General features: G+C 46.5%; 1 protein-coding gene across 1 annotated transcript in view; it reads left to right on the top strand.

Moving 5' to 3' along the window:
* LOC141273418 (DNA nucleotidylexotransferase-like) overlaps nt 1-23,225 on the top strand; it is a 377,399-nt gene extending 354,174 nt beyond the window's left edge. The window contains exon 3 of the mRNA XM_073685210.1: nt 23,050-23,225. Coding sequence (XP_073541311.1) covers nt 23,050-23,136 — 87 coding nt within the window. The 3' untranslated portion in view covers nt 23,137-23,225. The remainder of the gene's footprint in view (nt 1-23,049) is intronic.
* The last annotated feature ends 3,664 nt before the right edge of the window (nt 23,226-26,889 follow it).

Genomic DNA, 26,889 nt, shown 5'->3' with positions numbered 1-26,889 from the left:
GTCAGAGCAGGCAAGGCTGAGCAGGGGGGACAGGGCTCTGTTCACACGGAACAGACAGGAAGGGAAAGGCAGGGCCAGATACCCACAGGGTACTTGCAGTGAAGTAGCGAGTGGACCACAAACTCACAAACGGGAGTACAGAGACAACAAGCAGGAGTTAGGTACGAGTTCAGACTCTGCAGAAAAAGGAAAGGAACGGACATAGAGAAAAAACAGGTAAAAGATAGGAGAGAGTGCAGACTGGAACTGAGTGTACGGAGGAGACCGACACTGCAGCGGGATACAGGAGAGGCGGGACGAACAGGCAAGGAGCGTGTTCAGACAGGACAGACAAGATACAGGAGCGGGTCTAGGTAATCGGCCCCTAGAAGGCAGGAGGAACAGGCTAGGAGCGTGTTCAGACAGGGCAGACAAGATACAGGAGCGGGTCTAGGTAATCAGCCCCTAGAAGGCGGGAGGAACAGGCTAGGAGCGTGTTCAGACAGGTCAGACAAGATACTGGAGCGGGTCTAGGTAATCGGCCCCTAGAAGGCAGGAGGAACAGGCTAGGAGCGTGTTCAGACAGGCCTGGAAATACAGCCTCCAGGATAGGCAGACAAGAAAACACAGAACGGGACCTGGCACCTTCAGAGTGCAAGCACACACTGAATGAAACACTATGCTCAGGCAGGAATTGATTGGAGCAGCTGGGTTATATACCAGGTGACAGACAGCAATAGGCTGAGGACGCACAAGGGGTGTGACCCACAGCAGGTACAAAAAGCAGGAAGTGATCGGGCGCCGCCCTTAAGCAGCAGAAACAGACACAAACAGACAGCATGGAGGGAAGCCAGAGAGACATTCTGGACTGGAGATCAAGTGCGCGCTCTTGCACAGTGGGAGATGGACCACTATGCAAGGACGCCGCCAGGTATGTTACAGTACCCCCCCCCTTACGCCCCCTCTTCTTCAGGCCTGCCACAATCTTCCGCAGGGAATTCGAGGGCCAATCCTTCACTTCAAGGAGATCACTTCCACTGTCCACAGGAAAAACTGATCTCATCTGGTTAGCTAGGATGCTACCTCCTATCCAGCCATCCTCAGCAACAGACGAAACGGGTGGAGTACCAGGAACAGCACACAAGGAAGTCTCTCTCCACATATTTTCAGGTGGCACCCCAGAGGCTACAGGAGACAACTGGAAGTCCTCCACCGGGTTGGAGGGGAGCAGAGACTTGGGGGTAATCTCTGCTTCGAGGTACATCTTGTCAAATTCACAGGAAGAAATAGACGGGTTATCAGGTACAGGGTGAGAAAAAGTCACTGTCTCTTTGTTATCTGGTGGTACCCCGGAGGAGTCATGAAACAACTGGAGGTCCTCTGCCGGGTCAGAAGAGTGCAGAGGCTCGGGGAAAACATCTGCTTCAGAGTAAACTAGGTCGGACTCACTGGACGAAGCAGGCAAGGTATCGGGTACCGAGTATTGGAAAGTCTCTGTCCATTCATCACCAGGTGGCACCCCGAAGGGTTCTGGAGACAACTGGAGGTCCTCCGCCTGGTCAGAGGGGTGTAGAGACTCATGGGTAACCTCTGCTTCAGAGTACACTAGGTCGGACTCACTGGAAAAAGCAAGCGAGGTATCAGATCCAGGATATAGGAAAATCTCTGTCCATTCACCACCAGGTGGCACCCCGAAGGGTTTTGGAGACAACTGGAGGTCCTCCGCCTGGTCGGAGGGGTGTAGAGACTCGGGAGTAACCTCTGCTTCGGAGTACACTAGGTAGGACTCACTGGACGAAGCGAGCAAGGTATCAGGTACAGAGTATAGGAGCGTCTCTGTCCTTTCGCTACCAGGTAGCACCCCAAAGGGCTCAGGAGACAACTGGAGGTCCTCCGCCAGGTCGGAGGGGTGACGAGACTCATGGGTAACCTCTGCTTCAGAGTACACTAGGTCGGACTCACTGGATGAAGCAGCCGAGGTATCAGGTACCGAGTATAGGAAAGTCTCTGTCCATTCGCTACCAGGTAGCACCCCGAAGGGTTCAGGAGACAACTGGAGATCCTCCGCCTCATCGGAGGGGTGTAGAGACTCAGGGGTAACCTCTGCTTCGGAGAACACTAGGTCGGACTCACTGGACGAAGCGGGCGAGGTATCAGGTGCAGGGTATAGGGAAGTCTCTCTCCAATTGTCCTCAAGTGGTATCCCGGGGGATTCAGGAGGCAACAGGGGGTCCTCCGGTGTGAATTCTGGGTGGGCAGCAGTCTCTTCGGGCAGGAGAACTGGTGCACTCCCCACGCACATTACCCGTTGGAGATTCTCCGGGATACAGGGAGATGAAGCTTCAGTAGGGACTTCAAGGTTGGGGTCAGGAGGTCTCAGGGAGGACAGACCCTGGTGTGACGGCTTGCCTCTACATCTAGCACGTCTGGACTGCCTCTTGAGGTTGGGAGAAGTATTCCGGAGAGTGTAGTCACCCTGTGAGGATTCTGGGTGGGCAGTAGTCTCATTGGGCTGGAGGACTATTGCGCTACCCACACACATTACCCATCGGGGCTGCTCCGGGATACTGGGAAGTGAAGCTTCAGCAGGAGCCTCCGGGTTAGGATCATCGAAGACCATTAGAAAGGCCACCAGGAAGGCCATTATGTCTAGGACGATAGGATCCTGTGCGTCCCATAGGGGAATGATCCAATTCAAGGCATCACCCGCTAGGTAAGACATCATGAATCCCACCTTAACCCGATCTGTGGGAAAGCATACAGGGTAGAACTTGAAGTGTAGCATGCATTGCTCCACAAATGCACGACTCTGTCTTGGATCCCCCTAGTAACGTGGCGGATCCGCAGGAACGAGAGCTGATAGATCCATCTGGACGGGTGCGTAATTCGCCTGGAACTCAGCTAAGGAAAAAAAAATTATTTATTTATTTTTAAAGCATGTATTCACTAGAAAACGTCTCAGAGAGCGAAGGCCGTGGGGCTCAACGGGAACCATGGCCTGAGCATGCTGTAATGCACACGCCCGGGCTGAGCGGCGTGTGCGTGTGATTCCACTGGACCGTGCCGGAGAGTGAATGCCTGGAGGGGCGTAACTAGGTATTCACCCGATCCGACCAGGGTCGCACGACGGCATACGACGCCAGTGCACCAAGGAGGAACCGAGCAGAGGGACCAGGTGCTACTCCAGGACAGACCCCGGACACGGCTGTTGACCCACACAGGGGAATACAGGAACAGGCTGGTTAGGCTGGCGCACAGACTGGTGGGTATAGGCAGGCACGACTGGTATGCAGGCAGGCGGGTATGCAGGCCGGGGGGTACAAGCAAGCACAGCTAGAGTGCAGACAGGGAGGCACTAGCAGGTAGGAACACAGGCGGGATAGGACCCAGTACACACTGGGACTCAGGAACAATACAGGCAGAGGGACACTGGCGGGATAGGACCCAGTACACACTGGGACTCAGGAACAGAACCACAGATGTGGCGGACAAACACAGCAGAGTGAGGCCGCCCAGAGAGGTGAGCGAGAACAGGGCAGGACAAGGCCGCCTGGAGCGGTGAGCAAGAATGGAGCAGGACAAGGCCGCCAGGAGCGGTGAGCAAAGGGTCAGAGCTGAGCGAGACTGCCGGAGCAGTGAGCAAGAGTAAAGCAGGACGAGACCGCCTGGAGCGGTGAGCAAGAGTGGAGCAAGACTGCCGGAGCAGTGAGCAAAAGGATAAGAGCGGAGCGAGACTGCCGGAGCAGTGAGCAAAAGGGTCAGAGCGGAGTAAGGCTGCCGGAGCAGCGAGCAAAGGAGTCAGAGCAGGCTAGAACCGCCGGAGCGGTAAGCAAAGGAGTCAGAGCAGGCTAGAACCGCCGGAGCGGTGAGCAAAGGAGTCAGAGCAGGCTAGAACCGCCGGAGCGGTGAGCAAAGGAGTCAGAGCAGGCTAGAACCGCCGGAGCGGTGAGCAAAGGAGTCAGAGCAGGCTAGAACCGCCGGAGCGGTGAGCAAAGGAGTCAGAGCAGGCTAGAACCGCCGGAGCGGTGAGCAAAGGAGTCAGAGCAGGCTAGAACCGCCGGAGCGGTGAGCAAAGGAGTCAGAGCAGGCTAGAACCGCCGGAGCGGTGAGCAAAGGAGTCAGAGCAGGCTAGAACCGCCGGAGCGGTGAGCAAAGGAGTCAGAGCAGGCAAGGCTGAGCAGGGGGGACAGGGCTCTGTTCACACGGAACAGACAGGAAGGGAAAGGCAGGGCCAGATACCCACAGGGTACTTGCAGTGAAGTAGCGAGTGGACCACAAACTCACAAACGGGAGTACAGAGACAACAAGCAGGAGTTAGGTACGAGTTCAGACTCTGCAGAAAAAGGAAAGGAACGGACATAGAGAAAAAACAGGTAAAAGATAGGAGAGAGTGCAGACTGGAACTGAGTGTACGGAGGAGACCGACACTGCAGCGGGATACAGGAGCGGGTCAGGGAATACGGCCCCCAGAGAGGCGGGACGAACAGGCAAGGAGCGTGTTCAGACAGGACAGACAAGATACAGGAGCGGGTCTAGGTAATCGGCCCCTAGAAGGCAGGAGGAACAGGCTAGGAGTGTGTTCAGACAGGGCAGACAAGATACAGGAGCGGGTCTTGGTAATCAGCCCCTAGAAGGCGGGAGGAACAGGCTAGGAGCGTGTTCAGACAGGTCAGACAAGATACAGGAGCGGGTCTAGGTAATCGGCCCCTAGAAGGCAGGAGGAACAGGCTAGGAGCGTGTTCAGACAGGCCTGGAAATACAGCCTCCAGGATAGGCAGACAAGAGAACACAGAACGGGACCTGGCACCTTCAGAGTGCAAGCACACACTGAATGAAACACTATGCTCAGGCAGGAATTGATTGGAGCAGCTGGGTTATATACCAGGTGACAGACAGCAATAGGCTGAGGACGCACAAGGGGTGTGACCCACAGCAGGTACAAAAAGCAGGAAGTGATCGGGCGCCGCCCTTAAGCAGCAGAAACAGACACAAACAGACAGCATGGAGGGAAGCCAGAGAGACATTCTGGACTGGAGATCAAGTGCGCGCTCTTGCACAGTGGGAGATGGACCACTATGCAAGGACGCCGCCAGGTATGTTACAAATGGTAGAGGGAACAATGGATTCAATGAAATTTCAACAAAATTCTTGATTCAAACATAACACTATCTGTAAAAAAACTGAAGTTGAAAAGAGGATGGCTTCTACAAATGGATAATGATCATAAACACAAGCCCAAATCCACAATAGACTAACTCAAAATGCGCAAGCTGAAGGTTTTACAATGGCCCTCACAGTCCCCTGATCTAAACATCATTGAAAATCTGTGGCTAGGCCTCAAAAAAGCAGCGCATGCAAGACGACCGAGGAATCTCCAAGAACTGGAAGAATTTTCCAAGAAAGAAAGTATGAAAATCCCTCAAACAAGAGTTGACAGACTCTTGTCTGGCTACAAAAAGCATTTACAAGCTCTGATACTTGCAAACGTGGGTGCTTCTAGGTACCAAGCATTTATATTGCCTAAACTTTTGCATCGATCCATTTTCTTTTTGTAATTTTTAAAATGGAAAAGATGAAAATATAAATATTTTTTTCTGCCTAAAATACAAAATTAATGTGTCATCTTTAGCTTTAGGCCTTTTAAAGATTATTTAATCTTCAACTTGCTTAGCTGTTCACAGTAACAGTAATTTTGACCAGTGGTGCCCAAATGACATGCCACTGTATATCATCATAGGAGCATAAAGAGTATTATATTAAAATGAGTTGTGCTACCTACAAGGTGCAATAATCAGTAAAAATGTCTGAATTGTATTATCTGCTCTGTTAATGACTCATGACAGCCGATATCATGCTGAATGACAGTCGACTCCCCGCTGCCTAATTACTGTGGGCCGGCTGTCAATCAGCATGATGTTGGCAGTGACGCCCCGTTAACAAAGCAGCCCAGAAGAGCTATTCTGTTGATGTGAGGTCAAGTAAAGCAGCAGAATCGCCAGCAGGAGAGGTCTATGACCTCTTTGAGCTGGCAGAGATCAGCGCCAGTCAGAAGAGGCAAGTAGTCATAAAAAAATTCAAAAGTCCCAGATAACTTCTTTAAGAGTGCAGCAGTTGTAGTTATAGTGGCACGCAGGCCAAGGGACCAGAGGGGGCCCAGAAGCTCCCTATGGCCCAAAAAAGTTGAAGAGTACTGTAAATGATACTAAATATCTCCACCAAACTGAAAAATGTAAGTAATAAATGTGCATAAATATAACTATGGTGTATAATGAACAGGCAGGGATCAGGACTCAATACCAGTATCCCGCATGTACTTTGACTTCTTTTCCAACAAGTTTCTTTGTGTTTCCTTAACACAGAAGCAGCTGAGCCCAGGGCGAGAGTAGCGCTTGGATTGTAAGCGCTGCTGACTGTTGTGAATGTCCTTGCACCTGTATACATTTCATTCTGATTGAAGCGGTGTCAGTAACAAGCTGTGCTTGATCTCAGCTCCATGATCATTTCGTGTGGTAGGATCATTAGCGAGGTGGCCTTTGTTCTCTGCTTCATAAGTGAAGCACTTCAGCCTTTAAGTCTTTAAAAATGCACCAAGCTTTACATAATTCGATGCTCCAAATTTGAAGGTAAAAGAATTTGTCTTTATAGTCTGAAATTAGAGAACTGTAATAGGGAAGATAGGAAATGATAGAAGAAAAAATACGGTTCTTCTGCCAGCTATGTGGTGCTTTTTATACAGCGGCTTTTTAACACACGCTGGGTCTAATCAGAAAATCTAAGATTTCCGAGTTGTTTTCCGATTGGACACAGCAGTCATCGGGAAAAAAAAGCAAGATAACCACTGAACTCCAAGCCATCTTCTGCTCTTTCTTTTTATTAAAACCCTTTTTCCTTCTGTCACAGTCTGTGCTTGACTGTCGACGCACCGTTGAGCATAATTAGGCTTATTTTTAGCAATATGGCCTGTGATTGAAAAGTCCACACTAGGGATGCAGATGAAAAAAAAACAGTACAATGTGGAACAATACCTTTATGTTCATGCATCCCTCTATCTAATATGTCCATTGTATAGGTTAAAGGAAACTTTCATTATTCAAGGACACTTTCAGGTAAGGAAATGATTGGCATTCGTTTGCATTGTGAATTGGAGTTCTAAAGCAAATTCTTCCCAAGACTATACCCATCCACCTCCTGAAACGACACCCACCCACAGTAGCTCATGGCCACGCGATTTTGAAACAAAATCATGTAGCCATTGGCCACCATGGGTTGGTGTAGTTTTGGCCATGTCGCCCCGTTTGGTTTTGCGCTAATATCAATCCTTACTCATAAGTTGTTGAAGAAGCAAGAAATACAGATTGTGATCTGTTTATTGCACTAGCAGATTAGCCATTTGTGTTCCGGCCAAGGGTCCCTTGATGTGTTGGAGTACCATAATAAATGCATGTTATTATGAAACCTTTGTATTTAAAGCCTAATCATTTGTGACACAGACCTTGTCAACTACATAATTTACTAACATGATGTTACAGATACAGCGTAGGTGTCTTGCTTACCCTTCAGAGCATGAACTTTGGCTTAGAAATGAGGGCCATATTGGGTGCACCCTAACTTGTTAAAGGGGTTTTCTCATGAAAACAGCCCCTGCCTATACATCCTATCTGGGTATAGAAAAATCATAGTGACATTCACCTACTTTTAACACCCTCTATGAACCATTTTTAAAAGCTAGCTTCGATCTCTGCTATGAAACTACTTAGATGCCTCTAGGATTTCCAAGTTGTTTTCTGTTTGGACACAACAGTCACCGAGAACCAAAAGCAAGATAACTAGTGATGAGCGAGCACTAAAATGCTCGGGTACTTGTTGCTCGGGTCAAGCATATTGGAATACTCGGGTGCTTGACCCGAGCAACGAGCCCAATGTAAGTCTATGGTAAACTCGAGCATTTTTCAGGCGGCTCCCCCCGGTGGTCTGTAGAGGGCCTAAAAATTGCCCAAATCGATGGGAACAGTGCTCAAATGACATGGGAACAGCATGGGGAAGACCCCAGGAAGCATCTCTGACTCCCTGATCACTGCTGTCAGCAACGTGGTCAGAGTATTACGCCACTTTTACGGACTCACAATAAAACATACAAAAACAAACCAAAATGGATTTTCCTGGGAAATATGTTAAGGAACATCCTTTCCAGGGTAATGACTTGTATATAATGCAAAATAAATAATGAAAAACAAAAATACTCCTCCAAAACTCGGGCTATGTTCACACATAGCGTTTTTGATGCGTTTTTTGCACTTTTGAATTGCTTTCAACCAAGACAAATGCATTCACCAGGAAATGTCATTTTAACATTTTACAACCTTATCTGGCCATGTGGTGTGTGACACATCATCAGACACATGCATACAGTGCTAAAAAGACATGGGAACAGCATGGGGAAGACCTCTGGAAGCATCTCTGACTCCCAGGTCACTGCATAAAAGTGTGCCCATCATAGGTGATCCTTGGCGCATGTGACTCGCCCCCAGGGCCGTGGGGTACTCGGCAGCTGGGCCTTATGGCTGCTTTCGGGGGAGATCATGGTGGCTGGCCCGGTCCGTGACCCAGGGCGGTCAGTGCAAAAAAGGGGGATATTTATAGGGGATTTGTCGTGACGCCACCAGTGGTGTCTGGTGAGGATCACCAGCGCTGCAACAGTCCTCTGAGGCAGGTGTTTAGGGCAGCTTGAGATGGAACGGCTCCACACAGGTGGAGCAGGCCTCAGGGCAGTGTAAATGAATGGAGGTGCGCTGGGCGTTGTAGTGCAGGGAGGGAAATGGCACCGGCGAAAGAAAGGAACGGAGGCAGCTCAGTGCAGTCATCCAAGATTTACTCACAGTTCTTAGACAGTCCACAGGTGCACTGTACTGGTGCAAGCCTCCCACGTTGCACTGCGTTCACCGGGCAGGGGTTCAGTCCTTCCTCAGGCAGCTCGGGTGTACCTGGCAGAACCCCACTTTCTTATGTGCCTCTCTAGACCGACTTCACGCTGGGTCTTACGCCCTCCTGCCCTGTGCTTCTCACTGTGAATCCTGTTCGGGTGCTGCGAGGTCCCCCCTGTCCGTCAGAGTTGCACAGACCTGCTTGACCTTACTCAGATTGAAGTGGGGGGTTTTGGCTTCTGGCTATAGAAGTCAGAAGCCTCCGGTTTTTCCAGCCGAGGCTTGAAGCTGCACGACTGGGCCCGGGGCCGGTCCCCTTCTTGCGGCCTAGATCCTCCTGACACTTGGCAGGTTCGGGGTGTACGGGTGCCGCCTGCACTTGCCGTACACCCCTAGGATCCCTTCTGCAGAACGGAGCTTACTCCCTGCTACCCTCCTGGGCCTCAGTCCTGGGCCCTTGTAGTAGAGCAGAGCTCCTATAGAGACTCTGCTCCCAGACTGTTCCTCTGAACTGTCCCTACTCAAAACCCAAAACCTTTTAAGATGTCTACCTTTTATATATCTACTGTATGAGTGCTCCCCTAAACTACTTCCTCCACCCACACCCACTACTTTTTTCCCTTAACTTTGGGTTCCCCCCACCCCAGCCAGGGGCAGGGCTCAGCAGAAAACTACATTGCGTCTTGCCCCTCCTGCTGGCCTGGGGTAGTGTAGTGTTGGATGTAGGTGTTGGGAGCCCGTGCTGCACTCCCTCGTTACCTGAGAGAAAGGAGACACCACACCTCTGGGTGAGGTGCAGTACCTCTGTGGCGACCGAACCTTCAGGGGCGCCACACATGCGAAGATGCCTCCCACCATTCACCTGTCGTTGCAAACTGGCTACAATCACCATCCATGTCCTTGTCCCACTGCAGCGTTCAGTTGTCCCTATCCCATTCTTTGTAATGCAAGCACAAGTATGCAGCCACCCACCCACCCACACACAGGCTGCAATACTATACTGCCAAATTTTTGACAGCTGCTTGCACTTGAAATGCGGCCTTTTAGGCTCGTGGAGGCGGAAGCTTTTCATAACCTCATGCCGGCGGCGGCTGGGTGTCCATACTCGGTCCCCAACCGCCACTATATTTCCGGGTATCGCCTCCGCCTTTCACAAGCACGGTTCCCACAACATTACCCGTGCCCTCCCCAGTGCACTTGCTAGGAAGGACCGCCTAACCACAAACATGTGGACAGGTGAATGTGGCCAGGGACGGTACGGAGCCAGTCCACACTTTTTTTTTTGCTAAGAGTTGTATTCAGCTCAGTGAAAGGACTGGCATAGAGGGAAACCATATCTACCCTGCATGTCATTTCTTCCAGGAAGTCCTGTAATTGAGCTTGTTGCAGAAGCAATGGCAGCCCGTCCAACATCAACTCACACTTGTCGGTGGTGCTTTGACACACACACATCTTTCTTTGCATATTTAATTTCTTGAATACAGAGTTGGACAATGGCCTGATCTGTAATGCGTTTTGAGAAATAACATGCATAAGCATGGCCGATCCACATTAAAAAAGCAGCCATAGAGTGTCCGGGAACCTTCCCCCACACTTTTCTTAGCCAGGGCTGCTTTTCGGCAGGGATAGACGGGCCCACCAGAGAACCGGAGACTCCTCTGACGGGCCCTGGCTTCTCCTTCAGGAGAGTTCATAGTGCCGAGGTGAGGCCATGATGATGATAGAGGCCACCATCTGCTTAGTTTTCTGTTACTTGGAATGCAAGTGCAAGTATGCAGCCAGCCAGCCACCCACAGGCCGCAACACTAAACTGCCAGATTTCTGGGCAGCTCTTTTTACTTGAAATATGGCCTTTTAAGCTCGTGGAGGCGGAAGCTTTTCACAACCTCATGCCGGCGGCGGCCGGGTGTCCATACTCGGTCCCCAGCCGCCACTATATTTCCCGGTATCGCCTCCGTCTTCCACAAGCAAGGGTCCCACAACATTACCCGTGCCCTCCCCAGTGCACTTACTGGGAAGGACCGCCTAACCACAACACGTGGACAGATGAATGTGGCCAGGGACGGTACGGAGCCAGTCCACAACTTTTTTTGCTAAGAGTTGTATTTAGCTCGGTGAAAGGACTGGCATAGAGGGAAACCGTATCTACCCTGCGTGTCATTTCTCCCAGGAAGTCCTGTAATTGAGCTTGCTGCAGAAGCAATGGCGCCCGTCCAACATCAACTCGCACTTGTCGGTGGTGCTTTGACACACACACAACTTTCTTTGCGCATTTAATTTCTTGAATACAGAGTTGGACAATGGCCTGATCTGTAATGTGTTTTGAGAAATAACATGCATAAGCATGACCGATCCACATTAAAAAAGCAGCCATAGAGTGTCCGGGAACCTTCCCACACACTTTTCTTAGCCAGGGCTGCTTTTCGGCAGAGTTGGACGGGCCCACCAGAGAACCGGAGACTCGTCCGGCGGGCCCTGGCTTCTCCTTCAGGAGAGTTCATAGCGCCGACGTGAGGCCATGATGATAATAGAGGCCAGCATCTGCTTAGTTTTCTGTTACTTGGAATGCAAGTGCAAGTATGCAGCTAGCCACCCACCCACCCACAGGCCGCAACACTAAACTTCCAGATTTCTGAGCAGCTCTTTGCACTTGAAATATGGCCTTTTAAGCTTGTGGAGGCAGAAGCTTTTCACAACCTCATGCTGGCGGCAGCCGGGTGTCCATGCTCGGTCCCCAGCCGCCACTATATTTCCCGGTATCGCCTCCGCCTTCCACAAACACGGGTCCCACAACATTACCCGTGCCCTACCCAGTGCACTTACTGGGAAGGACCGCCTAACCACAAACGCGTGGACAGGTGAATGTGGCCAGGGATGGTACGGAGCCAGTTCACAACTTTTTTTGCTAAGAGTTGTATTTAGGTCGATGAAAGGACTGGCATAGAGGGAAACCGTATCTACCCTGCGTGTCATTTCTCCCAGAAAGTCCTCTAAAGCTGCTTGCACTTGAAATGTTGCCTGAACAATACTGCTGGTACTTTTCTATGGGAATTTGCTTGCCTCCTACCAGCCTGGAATATTTCCAGCAAACTATGGTACAACGCCATGGTATTAGCACTGCCCCCAGTACCAGTAGCGAAGCCATCCCCAATTTCCTTCTCAGGAATTTTATTTGGTAGACTGAGTGGCTGCCCTAATACATTTTCTCACAAAGGAGCTGAAGATAGAGTGGCAGTAGGAGCAAGTTTCTCCAGCCTGTTAGATGTTAGAGGGTGAACGGCAGCACATTGGATCAGTGGTTAGCACTGAAGCCTTGCAGCGCTGGGATCCTGGGTTCAAGCAAGGACAACATCTGCAAGGACTTTGTATGTTCTCCCCGTGTTTGCGTGTGTTTCATCCTCAGTAAAAAAGCAGCCATAGAGTGTCCGGGAACCTTCCCACACACTTTTCTTAGCCAGGACTGCTTCTCGGCAGGGTTGGACGGTCCCATCAAAGAATCCTCTGGTGTGACTTGGCTTCTACCTCAGGAGAGCACATGATAGCGTTACCTTTTTTAGCTGCTATGGGGCTCTTGAGTGGGTGAGAAAGGTTAGCCCTCAGAATCAAATCGTCTGGTGGGCACAATGTTTTTCAATATGAAACAGCTTCTCAGTGGGAGTTGTATTTCACCGCAGCAATATTCTTTAGCTCGGTGAAAGGACTGGCATAGAGGGAAACTGTATCTAGCCCCGGCTGTCATTTCTCCGTCACCAGGTTCCGCCCATTGTCACACACGACCATGCCTGGCTGTATGTTCAGCGGTGAGAGCCACAGATCAGGCTGCTGTGTTACAGCTTTCAACAACTCTGCAGCGCTGGGCAGTTTGTCAGTTAAGCATTAAGCATGTTATCTTCAGCACAGCCTGTTGCCGCTTGGCCAAGGCAGTGCTGCAGTGCTGTCAGCTTGTGACTGATGTGGTCATTTCGGAGATGGAGGAGGAGGTGCATGAGCTGAATAATGTGATTACATTGAGGTTAAATTGGTGACGCTGTTTTTTATACTAAAGAAAGATCTTATTTTTTTTTTACGTTATTGCATTCACTGGGAAATGTCATTTTAACATTTTACAACCTTATCTGGCAATGTGGTGTGTGACACATCATCAGACACATCCTGTTTTTGATGGAGGGACTCTGAAAGTCATAAAGCCTATTTTGATAGGGACATCAGACGGCCCTTACTATTCTTAAAAGGCCAGCAGTCGGCCCTAACTATTGTTAGAGAGCCATCAGCCGGCTATGCTTTGTTGTTCCCATTATTAATAAGTGGGTCTCCTATACTGTTATTTCATATCCAGCAAGTGCTGCCAAAAATTTGGACGCAACCCAATACCCCTTTGAAGAGACATAGAGGAGGGTCTCAGTAAGAAAAATGTTCCCATTATAAAGGATCGGGTCTCCTATAGTGGTAATGTCCATTCTGTGACTGCAAGGACAGCCAAAATTTGGGAAAAACCCCACTAAGAATTTAAAGATGCATAGAGCATGGCCACATTAACAAGGTACGATATGTTCCCATTAGAAAGGAGAGGGTCTACTTTACAGTTAAAGGGTATGCAGTGAGTCCAACGGCTGGCCAGTTTTAGGAAAAACCCCACTAACAATTTAAAGATACCCGGAGCAGGGCCACGGTAACAAGGTACGACATGCTCCCATTAGAAAGGAGAGAGTCTGCTATACAGTTATAGGTTATGCAGTGAGTCCAACGGCTGACCAATTTTAGGAAAAACCCCACTAAGAATTTAAAGACACACAGAGCAGGGCCACAGTAAAAAGGTACAACATGTTCCCATTAGAAAGGAGAGAGTCTGCTATACAGTTATAGGGTATGCAGTGAGTCCAACAGCTGACCAATTTTAGGAAAGACCCCACTAAGAATTTAAAGACACACGGAGCAGGGCCACAGTAACAAGGTATGACATGTTCCTATTAGAAAGGAGAGGGTCTGCTATACAGTTATAGGGTATGCAGTGAGTCCAACGGCTGACCAATTTTAGGAAAAACCCCACTAAGAATTTAAAGACACAAAGAGCAGGGACACAGTAACGACAAATTCCCATTAAAAAGGAGAGAGTCTCCCATAGTGTTGACCTATGCAGTGAATGCAAGAACTGCCAAAAATTTGGAGGCACTTCAATGACCCTTGGAAGAGATGTGGAGAAGGGCCTCATAAAAATGTTCCTATTAGAAAGGAGTGGGCCTCCTACACTTGTAATGCCCATGCACTAAGTGTATGGGCTGACAAACATTTACCCCTGGGGGGTATACATGAACATACTGTATAAAAATTTTTTTTTACAGGCATCATAAAAAAATTATGTGGGTGTTGCATCACGGACCACGGTCACCCTTGTGATATGGTGCTGGAGGATGAGGACAAGGAGGAGGACAAGAGCAAATAGCCAAAATCAGGAAGTGTATACCCATGTGTGGGTGTGAAAAGGTGCATGAGAATACACCTTCCAAGAAAAGATACTGGATTTGAGTTTATGTTACGCTGCTATCATTTGGTGGTGTTGAGAAGTCTGGCCCAATCCAGCCCTTGTTCATTTTTATAAGAGTCAGGCGGATACGCTTATCAGTTATAATTCCACCAGCGGCACTAAAAACCCGCTCTGATAAAACGCTGGCGGCAGGGCAGGCCAGGAACTCCAAGGCACAGAGAGCCAGTTCATTCCACGTATTCAGCTTGGATACCCAATAATTATAAGGCACAGAGGAATCACAGAGGATGTTGGTATGGTCGGCAAGGTACTCCCTCAGCATCTTCCCAAACTTTGCACTCCTTGTGAGAGTACCCCGCACCTCAGGGCCTGTGCGATGGGAGGGTGTGAAAAACTCTCCCAGAACTTTGACAGTGTTCCCCTGCCTCCGCTGGATTGAAGTTGTGTCTCTCTCGCCTGTACTCCTTGGTTGTCCAATGAAATGTGCCCTCTGCCTCCAGCGTTTTCTGATGGGAATTTTTTTAATAGTTCGGCAACAAGGGCCTTCTGGTACTTCCCCATTTTTGTAGACCTGTCCGCCTCAGGAATAAGAGATATAAAGTACTCCTTGTAGCGTGGGTCTAGAAGTGTCACCAACCAGTAATGACTGTCACCCAAAATTTTGAGAACGCGAGGGTCATTGGAAAGGCAGCGTAACATAAACTCAGCCATGCGTGCCAGACTACTAACAGGCAAGACTTCCGTGTCCTCACCAAGAGGATGACTGACCATGCTCTCCTCCTTCTCCTCCTCCTCCTCTCTGTCCTCTGGCCATCCACGCTGAACAGACGGTATGAAAGCTGTGCAGGTAGTACCGTCTCTAGTGCATGAAACTAGCTCCTGTCCTTCCTCCTCCTCTTCCTCATTGTCACCCAATCCATGTTGGGATGAGATGAGGCTTGGCTGTGTGTAATCACCCTGTATGGTTCCTTGCGCCATCTCATCATCCTCCGCCTGCAATGCATCCTCTTTGATTGTGAGCAGAGAGCGTTTCAGAAGACAGAGAAGCGGGATGGTGATGCTAATTATGGCGTCATCGCTGCTCACCATCTTGGTGGAGTCCTCAAAGTTTTGGAGGATGCTACATATGTCTGACATCCATGTCCACTCCTGAGGTCTTATGTGTGGAGTCTAAACTGAATACCGACGGCCTTGTTGATGCTGGTACTCAACAACTGCCCTCTTCTGCTCACAAATCTTTCCCAACATCTGCAGTGTAGAGTTCCAACATGTGGGACATCACACTCCAGTCTGTGAGCCGGAAGCTGCAAACGCTGCTGAAACACTGCAAGGGCAGCGGAAGCTGTAACTGACTTTCTAAAATCGGCACACAGGCAGCGTACTTTAACAAGCAGATCCGGCAGCTCTGGGTAGGATTTGAGAAACCGCTGAACCACGAGGTTAAGCACATAGGCCAGGCATGATCACCTCAGAGCCGCCACCAGGTTCCGGCCATTGTCACACATGACCATGCCTGGCTGTAGGTTCAGCGGTGTGAACCACAGATCTGCCTGATCTTTCAGAGCTGTTCATAACTCTTCAGCATTGTGTGTTTTTTCACCAAGCATATTAGCTGCAGCACAGCCTGTTGCCGCTTGGCCGAGGCAGTGCTGCAGTGCTTCAAGCTTGTGACTGATGTGGTCATTTCGGAGATGGAGGCTGAAGAGGAGGAGGAGGCTGAGGAGGATGAGGTGCAGGAGCTGTATACCATGGGGCAACCCTGATTGACCTAGGGCCCGCAATCCTTGGCGTCGGGAGGAGGTGTTCCGTCCCAAGGTCCGACTGAGTCCCGGCTTCCACTATGTTAACCCAGTTTGCCGTCAGCGAGATGTACCATCCCTGCCCACAAGCACTTGTTCACGTGTCCGTGGTTTGGTGGACTTTACCGGTAACTGCGTTGTGGAGAGCACGGCTAATGTTTTGGGACACGTGCTTGTGTAATGCGGGGATGGCACACCGGGAGAAATAGTGGCGGCTGGGGACCGAGTACCGAGGGATGGCCGCTGCCATCAGGTTGCGGAATGCCTAAAAGGCAACATTTCAAGCACAAGCAGTCGTGAAATGTGAGAATTTAGTAGTGTAGCCTGTGGGGCGTTGGCTGCATATTTGCACTTGCGTTCCAAGGACTGGGATATGGACAACTGAACGCTCAGCTGGGACAAGGACATGGACGTGCTTCCTGATGCTGCTACTTGAGAGTGTGCAACCACAGGTGCAGAGCAGGAGGCGTCTTCGCATGCACCATGGACAGGGAATTGGCTTGCATGCACAACAGCGGAAGAAGCAATGGTGCCACCCGCAGACACTGTTCCTGGACCCTGGGGTTCGGCCCACAAAGTCAGGTACTTTGCTGCCATGTGCCTGATCATGCTGGTTGTGGTCAGGCTGGTCGTTTTGCCACACATGCTGATGCTGGCTTGGCAGGTGGTGCAAATGGCCTTTTTGGGATTATCGACAGAGTCTTTAAAAAACAACAGTTGTACTGACAACTTCCTTCGTGTTGGTGTTACGGGGAACGGTTGCTGCCTTCTGTCTGAGGCCACCACACTGCTTCTTCCTGCCTGTTGGGGTGCTCTGCCTTCTTTCCCCTGTGTGCTGCTGTCCTCACTCTGCATGTCCTTCTGCCAGGTTGGGTCAGTTACTATATCATCCACCACCTCGTCCTCCACTTCTGCACCCTGGTCCTCCTCCTGACTTTCTGGCAATTGTGTCTCATCATCGTCCACCTCTTGTGACACTTTCCCACCGTCGCCTTCATGTGACCGTGGCTGCTCAAATATTTGGGCAACGCTACACGCAATCTCCTCTTGCCCCACTTCAAGTGGACCGGGCGAGAGGCCCAAATCTGTAAATGGAAAAGTGAAAAACTCTTCAGAGTGTCCAAGTGTGGGATCAGTTGTCTCTTGGTACTCAGCATGGTGGGAGAAAGGAGGATCAGGGTGAGTAATATGCGGTCCAGACTCACGGCTACTGAGTCTTGACCGTGTGGAAGACAGGGTGGTGGTGGTGGTGGCTAAGTGACTGGAAGCATTATCCGCTATCCAACCAACAACCTTTTGACACTGCTCTGGGTTCAATAGTGGTGTGCTGCGGACCCCTAGAAATTGGGACAGGAAGGTCAGGCGAGAAGATGTGGGTGTTTGTTGTGGCTCAATTTCGGCTTGCCCACGGCCTTGTCCTCGGCCTCTGCGTGCACCATTACCATCATGTCCAGTTTCCCGTCCCTTGCCACATGCCTTGCCCATCTTAAATGGAAGACAGTATCTTCCACGCTCACTACAAATGACTGAGTTTGAAGGGTACTTATATGTGATCTGTGTGATGGAGAAAACAGAGTTTTAAATACCTGGCCTGTAGGTAAGTAGTTTGACCAGCAAACTGCTGTGAATTGCTTCACTGACACACTAAAGGAAATTTTTAATGGAGGCCAGAAATGGCAGTATTTTCTGACAACGTGTATGTGATCCATTTGACGGAGAAAACACAGTTTTAAATAGCTGGGTTTCTAGCGCTGTAATATGGAAAGGACCTGGCTGTATTCTGCAGTGCCAACAAGCAAATGGCGCAGAAAAAAAATGGTGTTCCCTGGATTGCTTTTTAATCAAATAATGAGGATTAAGATCCAAAAAAAAGTATTCCTGGCGGAAGGCAGAATTGGAATGGAGCCTCTTGTGCTATATGCACTGCAGTCTGCTATATACCCTGCCTGCCTATACACCCTGCCTGCCTCATATCTCTGCAGATGGATTAGTCCTCAGAAGGACTGTTTGTTAAGATGGATATGTGTAATGTACAGTTTTTCTCCCTACACTACCTAATACACAAGCAAATCTGTCCCTGAAGCAGCAGCACCTCTCCCTACACAAGCAAATGGCGCAGAAAAACTGTGTTCTCTGGATTGCTTTTTAAGCAAATAATGAGGATTAAGATCCAAAGAAAAGTATTCCTGGCTCCTGAGACCTGGGCCTTTGTATAGAAATATCTAACAGCAGCAGAGGACAGAATTTGAATGGAGCCTCTTGTGCTATATGCACTGCAGTCTGCTATATACACCGCCTGCCTATACACCCTGCCTGCCTGATATCTCTGCAGATGGATTAATCCTTATAAGGACTGTTTGTTAAGATGGATATGTGTAAGGTACGTTTTTTCTCCCTACACTACCTAATACACAATCAAATCTCTCCCTGACACAGCAGCAGCTCTCCCTACACTGTCTGATCCGGAGTGACTGTGACGAGCATGGCGGCGCCAGGTCTGATATAGACCTGATGACGCTGTGCGGCCAGCCAATCACTGTAATCCCCACAACCAACATGGCTATAGCATTACAGTGCATGGCAGTCAATCCCTGCATGTTCATTGGCTGTCTAAAGAGCGCTAAACATGCAGGGAGGGGACCCGAGTTCCCGCCCAAGCAACCCGGAATTACTCGGCGAGCGACGAGCATCTTGAGCAGTGAGATGCTCGGGCGAGCACCGAGCAGTAGCGAGCATGCTCGCTCATCACTAAAGATAACTACTGAACCATCTTCTGTTCTTTTTTTGATAAAAAAAAACCTTATTCCTTCTGTCACCGCTGTGCTTGACTGTAAGTGCACTATTGAGGATCCTGATAGTAGTATCTTGATCAGTTAGATCACCCGTCACTCCAATTTATCCCCCAATCATGGAATGCTAAGGAGTTACCATAGCAATTGGGGGACCTCTGATTGCTCCTATTAATATTATGTGGCTGGACTTCACAGGAGATCATTAATTTCACATTATGCTGCAAAGTTAAATGAGTTATCCAGGACTTTTGTTTTTATATCCCTACGGCACTAAGAACCTACGTGCAGGTAGTTGCTAACTATCTGCCTGTCCTGCTCTACAGTGAACTTTTTCAGTTAACAGCGGTCACAGGCAACTCCTGCCAGAAGTTCTCTGGCTTCTTGTGACGTCACATTGACAGAGCAGCTCCTCCTCTTCCGCTGTGCTCTGTCGATAGGGCATCAGTGCCAATGTCATTCTGATCGACAGCTGGCTCCCCAGTCCCTAACTACAAAGAGCCGGCTATCAGTCAGCATGACGTCGGCAGTGACACCCTGTACACAGAGTGGAAGAGGAAGAGCTGCTCTGTGCACATTAAGTCAAAAGAAGCAGGACTATCACAGCCTGAGCCGGGCAGGACAGGCAACTACATGCTGGTAAGTTCCTTCCCACAGTTTGAAAAAAAAGCCCCGAATACCCCTTTAAGTGATTGCAGGTTCAAGTACTCAAGAAGGACTAAAAATATATAAAAAATTGCTTAAAAAATGTTGCATATTAAAAAAAATAAGTTTAAATCCTGCCCTTTTCCCTTTCGGAAGATAAAAAAAGAAAAAAAAAAGAATACTTGGTTTTGCCGTTTTTGTAAAAATTGTAGTTATCAAAACTATGTAACCCAGTCAGTGAACACCATAAATAAAAAAAAAAATAGAAAAGCCAGATTTGCTGATTTATGGTCACCGCATCTTCCCCAAAAATACAATACAAAGCAATAAAAAGATTGGAGGCGCTTCTGCTGGTGAGGTAGAGCCATGGAGAGGAGGAAGGAAGGAAGGGATCCGGCACGGCCATCCAACATTAAAATCCAATTTATTAACAAGACATTAAACCAAGGATCCAAGCAAACATGATAAAACCTAAGGATCATTGGATATTTTTTTTTATTGGCTTGTTCATAAATTGGATTTTAACGTTGGATGGCCATGCCGAATCCCTTCCTTCCTCCTCTCTACGGCTGTACCTCACCAGCAGAAGCGGCACCCTCAACGTGTACCTCCATCCTGGACATCGATCATTTTACAGCGTCGTGAGCTCCATCCATTTTCCCATTTCCACAATAAAAAGATGATATTAAAGAAAATTACCGTCCTAAAATCTAAAAAAACAATGTTGGAATTGTGTTTTTCAACATTTTACCCCACTGGTAATTTTTTTTCCCCAGTACATTATATGATAAGGTGTATGATGTCATTTAAAATTATAATTGTCCAGAAAAGAAAAAACAATTCGTCATCTAGCTACATCAATGGAAAAATGTAAAAAAAAAAAGTTATGGCTCTTGGAAGAAAAGGTGAAAAAAAAGGAAAGCGTAAAAACCAAATGAATGAGTTAATAAATAGGTAACAAATGCTGCTAATATGAGATGAAGCATGAATGAAGAGCACAGCGCTCATGTATCTAGCTCTCATTAAATGCACTGATTAGCCGTGATTGGAAAATATCCCTCAATTAATGACAGTCTAAACGTCCTTGGTTCTGCTGCCGCTGGTTTTAGTGCTATTGATTATCAATGTCAACATATAAATATAGGAAGCTGCAAATCAGAGCACATTGCTTTCCATGGGCATTTATTCTGCACTAAGTGTAGTTAATGGTCATGTTTACAGCCACAAAAGCATTATTTGCAGGCATTAAAATAACAGAATTGATGGGCACAGAGAACACAAGGGAGTGCCAGCTGCTCTTAAGCATTTCATATAAGCTTGATTGATGCTGATTAGAGATTAGCTATAAGCTCCGCTCCGAAATGGCAAAAATGTAGATGAAGACACACAATCATTATTTTCTTCCTCCGCTAGGAAAGTGTAAAGAATAGTACTGATTGTAATCATCAAATAAACACCTTCACTACGTGGAATAAGACTGTAGTAAAATAATAATGCAAAAGAAACGTCAAATGAACTCGCTTAATAGCAATGTAAGAGTATAGCGTCTACTTTGTGCAAGTTCTTGGTTTCACGCCAAGGTCTTGAAAGGCCATGCTGACAGATGCCAGCGATAATACCACACCTGTGTCAGGGTAATGGTTTCAAACATGAAACTGTACAAGAAATAAAAAAAAGAATAAAGATAATCATGTTGGAGGAAAAACTAAAGTCTGCAAGAAAGCTATTCACTCCATTCACACTGCAAGTGAACCATTCACTCCATGTTCTGAGATTTCTGAACAAGTGCAAATATCCACATACTGTAAATGTACAAAATATACAGTACCGCTAAAAAGGATTATAAGACGCACCACCATTTTATTTAAAAATATTTAAGAATATTCTAGTATACTTTATGTGCCAAAGGTTGTGCCTAAATGTGGCGTGGACCTCCCATTACAGAACTTAAAATAATGCTAAGGTACCGCTTGCTTCCCAGAGGTTCCCAATCCCATAAATATGGCTCGGACTCAGTACACGTGTCTCCCCTCTGAGAGCCATTCTATCCATTTCATAGAGCCAAGAAGGGAGAAAAGATCCCCAGCAGCTAGGACTGAATTAAATATCGGGAATGGAAATAATTCTGCACTCTCTGGAGTCACGACAATCCAACCGAAACGTAAAATTTAGGTTTATTGTCAACACGTTTCAGAGTCACACCGACTCCTTACATGACAAGCATACTTAATTTGGTTCTTATGCATGGTTGTCCTGAATAAGGAGTTAGTGTGACTCTGAAACTCGTTGACAATAAACTTACATTTTACCTTACTATTGGATTGTCGTGACTCCAGAGAGAGCAGAATTACTTCTAATCCCGATATTTAATGCTGACATATTTCATGGAAGTTTCTGCATCTGGATTGTAGGCTTTTTAGGTGCTGTGTCTCACACAACCCTTCAAGGCGAGTGGTTCTACTTATCTTTTAATCCTTTTACCTGGATAAGACCCAATTGAGCTTTTGGATTTTTTGTATATGCAACTAGGACTGGACTTGATAATACAACGTGCTGGTTCATGACTTGCTTTTTTATATTAAAGGGTATATATAATCAGAATCCTGTTGAAATCACATTTTTTAGATCTTCCATAATTGCCATCATGTGACTATGTATAGTTAATTTGAACCTGACAGCTGATACAACTAATTTGTTTCAGCCTAGTAGTAGGGGGTCAACATGTAGTCGACCCAGTTGTGTAGCTATTGTGGTGCAGAGATAGAAGTTACATCTAAGCCTGAAGCCTAAGAAGTCCAAAATGTTTGTTTGGCCTATACAAGAAGACAAGTACTATTTTAGAGACCCACAAGATAGTTGGGGACCCTGTTAGAGATTTTGCTTTAGGGTGTATACGATTTTAAATTACTCAACTGAGTAGACCGTGCTTCCCAATCTGTGAGGTACCCCAATTATTGGTGAGGCACAGCTGAGGACAAGGCTTTGGCCTATGGTTGTCCCCAATTTCTCGTTTACTATCTAATAGATTATTTTTGTGTTTATTTTAATGTTCCATTCAGACAGAGAAAATATACATGGATAGATATTCTAAATTTTGTTATGGATGTCAACCAATGGGGATATTCTAGATTTTAAGCCCACTTTAATAAATAAATGTGGATAAGTCATTAGATATCTGAGTTGATTAGGATTGTGGACACACAAAAGTGCCTTGTAGCACAACAGATTTAATCAGTTGCATTCCTTATGAAACCACTGAATTTGCATGGGTCATATTGGAACTGTCACTCTGCAAAAAGTGTGTAGCCCCATCCTTCATTGGTTTAGTTATTCCACCTTAATGCATGAAAATGGCTTATAAATCATATCACGCACTTACAAACTGTATATTTTCTGTATGATAATGATCAGTTTAATTTTTTTGTATTTTACAGAAAATTTTCTTGAGAGCCAGGACTGAAGAAGACATCTTTGCCCACCTCGACCTGGATTATGTAAAACCGGAGGACAGAAACGCATAACTACCATTAGTTTTTGTAACAAAAAAAAATTATTCTGTGTAAAGCTTAGTCTACAAATCTGTAACATGTTTCATAGTAAGCATAGAAGATGCGGCAGAACCTACAGATTTTGGCAGGAGCCGTCAGCCGTCCAGTGTGTATGTAATTTGTATGTCTCAATCGCCTTGGTTGCGGATGTCAGAGAAAAAAAACATAGTGTTGTTAGATTTCAAAATGTCTGATACTATTAATTTTATTGCAGATGAGCTACTGCCCGAGGGTTATGGTAGCAGCTAGTGATGATCGAGCATGCTCGTTGCTCGAGATTTACGAGCATGCTCGGGCGAGCACCTATTATCTTCAGCGTGCTCGGGCGTTCAGTTTTCGTCGCTCCGTGAACATGATTTGCGACTCTTTGACAGCTTTAATACATGTGAGTAATGCTGGAAAAACAGGCATTCCTCATATGTATTAAAGCTGTCAAAAGGTCGCAAATCATGTTCACGGAGCAACGAAAGCTTAACGCCCGAGCACGCTGAAGATAATAGGTGCTCGCCCGAGCATGCTCGTAAATCTCGAGCAACGAGCATGCTCGATCATCACTAGTAGCAGCTTAAGTACAAAAAGATGTCCTAATCTGCTGATTTTGGCAGAGTCAGCTGGTGGATTGGTCTTGCCAAAATCGGCAGGTTAGGCTAAATATATATTGAGGTCTCCTGACTGTTTATTGGTGGGAGATGTTGGGGAAGAGAAGATAAGAGATTTGGATTCCAACATGCCCAATCTTTTGTCCTAAGAGGAGATAAGCTGCTGCCCACACAAAAAACATCCATTTACTGGAGCACCGCAGAGATAGTTTTGTTGTTAGACTTAATCTAATTTTTACAATGCTCTTAAAATTTCAATACACCAGCTTGAAATGAAGATGTTTCAGTATTTAAAAAAGAACTCCCAAGAGTTTTTATATTGCAATTGTCATATTATATGGCACTGAGCACATACAATTGCTAATTTTGCTCTTCTACCCAGCTAATTCTTCTCTTTTCTCTATGTAAAAACAGGAAGTTTCTTGTCCTTGAAATCATTCCCCTCTTCACTTCCTTACCCAGCTGCTCCCTCCTCCCTCCTGCAATTGACTTTTGCAGTGACTTATGACTAATACAGAAAAAAATAACCTCTTGTTTTTACATAGAGCTTAGAAGGATTCAGCTAGTCGGTTACATGATGGACCTAATGGAAAACAGTAGAGTTAAGTGGTAGAAGGTCAAAATGAGCAATTGTAAGTGCACAGTGCTATATAATATGATATGAAGATTGTGATATATTCAGAGGATATAAACTTTGATGGGAGTGCTTCTTTAACAATAAATGTCACAGTATTTTACTCTGAGCCTTTCTGTAGCTTGATAACACTACTGTATCAAAAGGTTCAAGGGCACAATTATTGACTTTAACCATTTCCTCTAAATTAGCAACAAACTGGGTCCTTCTCAGCCATAGGAGGTCCTTAAAAATATTAAACATCTAAAAACGTAAGAATTAAAAAAATCCACATCTACAAGAGAAGTTGCAATGAAGAAGATTAAAAATAGTTGTACTATACCTGGCCTCCTCTCCTCATTGTCCCTCACTCGGCCAGAACACAAGTTGCAGCAGCAGTCGGACCCATACTAGTCTCTCACCCAAAAGTCTGCTGCTGGCTTCTGATCTGGATTGCAAATGACTGCTTAAATATTTCCACCACCGAGGATTCCTGATACCTCAGTCTCCTGCTCCTTCCTTTCTCACATGCGGCCACACACATCATGCCACTGTGGAGCAGGAAGAAAAGAATAGAAAAGGGGACAGGTGGCTGTAGCAGAGTGGGAGGCCGCAACCCTATGATTGAGCTTGTTCATCTCACCAAACTGAAATTATGTGGCACCAATTGTGGTGGCCACATTGACATAGCTGGTGGTGACCAGCAATATTTTAAACATTTCTGTCCAGGCACCTGACAGCAAAACCCTCAGTACTATGCTGATGGCGGTGCTACATTCAATACCAAAATAGTGCTGGTTTGGGCCCCTGTGATAAGTTGGCAGTAGTAAAAAGGCCAAGAAACTAAATTAATATGATGGATTTATAGATTCCAATAGGAAAAAAACCTAATGAATTAGTGGAGAGCTTGTATTGAAACCCCATTCACTCCACTCTAGCATCCATATATCCATCATGGTGGAATACACTCTGCCTTTCGGTTCCGACACTGCACTGTTTTACTTGCTTTTTTTTTTCTTTTAACTTACCATTTTTTCTGGGTCCCTTTGAAGTTAACCTATCAGATTTTAGTATTTTTATTTTAGTACCTATTTTCTTTGATACTAGTTTTCTTTTAAAATAGAATACATTACTCCATTTTCTGCAGCCCAGCAATGCTGCCCTCTTGAAGGTTCAAAGTGTTTTTTTTTTTTTGACAACAAATGGTACATAAATGCCACTATATTTATCTGCTGCAAATTCCAATCATTTCTGTCATTTTCTTTTTTTTATAATATTTTGAACACACAATATAACCATGTAGCGGGTTCACACTCTGAAATAAAAAATATTTCCAGTATTTTATATCACTTTATTTCGTATTGGTTGTTTTCTTTTTGTGCATCTTTATATCATTGTAGGAAGCAGGTGGTAATGGATTAGGTAGGCTTTTATCATCCACAATCAAACAATGAAGCATCTTCTGTTTGGAAAGTTTCTCTTTTAATGGTTTATCTTTATTTGGTAGCAAATAATAATAATAAAAAAATAATCTAATATATATATAAAACAATGCAACCATGTAATTTATGGTTTATGATTTATATCTAGTAAAGAAAGTGTAACCCTTTCTATGACCAATTTGGCTGACCATAAATTACATAGTTGGCCATTAAAGAAGCCTTCCCAGTAACTTTTTTTTACTCTAAACATGTGTGTGTATATACTGCAGTGTCATTGTTTTAATATACTATTCTACCACCATCTTCTCCAGGATGAAGCTCCATTGTGCTCCTATTCTGAGAGATGTCACCTTTCTTCAGACCCTCTAGGGAAACACTGTGCTCTCTGTGACCCAAAAGTGGCTTTTACAATGAAAGCTTATGGAGCATCAGACCGAGGCTCCATAGGCTTACATTGTAAAAGAGACTTCTGACTCACGCTTAGAGCATAGAGTGACCTGAACAGTCTGAAGAGCAGTGAAGCCACTGAGAAGTGGAGCTGAACAACGCTAGATCCCGGAGAAGATGGTGATTGGTGAGTATGTTGAGGGGGTTGTCCACTACTTGGACAACACCTTTTGACGCGAGCGCTGATTGGCCACAGTGACCGTGTGACATTACTATGTTAAGTGAGCCCCGGGGCAGCTAGTGCCGACACTACAGGAATGGCGCCGGCACCATTGGTGAGTATAAGTATTATTATTTTATTGGGGGGAAACTTCAGGATTCAGAAGTGGTTGTCCAAATAGTGGACAACCGCTTTACACTATAATAGATACACATATTCACAGGTTTAGGGAAAAACAAAGTTCATGGGAGGGCTTCTTTAATTTGAATGATAACATGTAATTCTACATTTCTCCAGTAGTGGCCACTGTCATAAAAATGTTTGGCTGGCTGTATATTCACATGGAGTTTCAGCTGATTGCTTAGGGTGTAATGGGCTGGACCAGTAGTAATATGTTTCATATAAAAAAGTAGTTGTGCTGTTAAGAAAATTGCTTTAATGTATTAATTAACATTTCTGTGTAAC

The sequence above is a fragment of the Phyllobates terribilis genome, unplaced genomic scaffold (assembly GCF_046119375.1).
Source record: "Phyllobates terribilis strain yellow unplaced genomic scaffold, ASM4611937v1 Scaffold_5__5_contigs__length_657084704, whole genome shotgun sequence".
Classification (NCBI taxonomy): domain Eukaryota; kingdom Metazoa; phylum Chordata; class Amphibia; order Anura; family Dendrobatidae; genus Phyllobates; species Phyllobates terribilis.
Note: the sequence above shows the minus strand (reverse complement) of the source record. Positions and strands in the feature narration are given on the sequence as shown.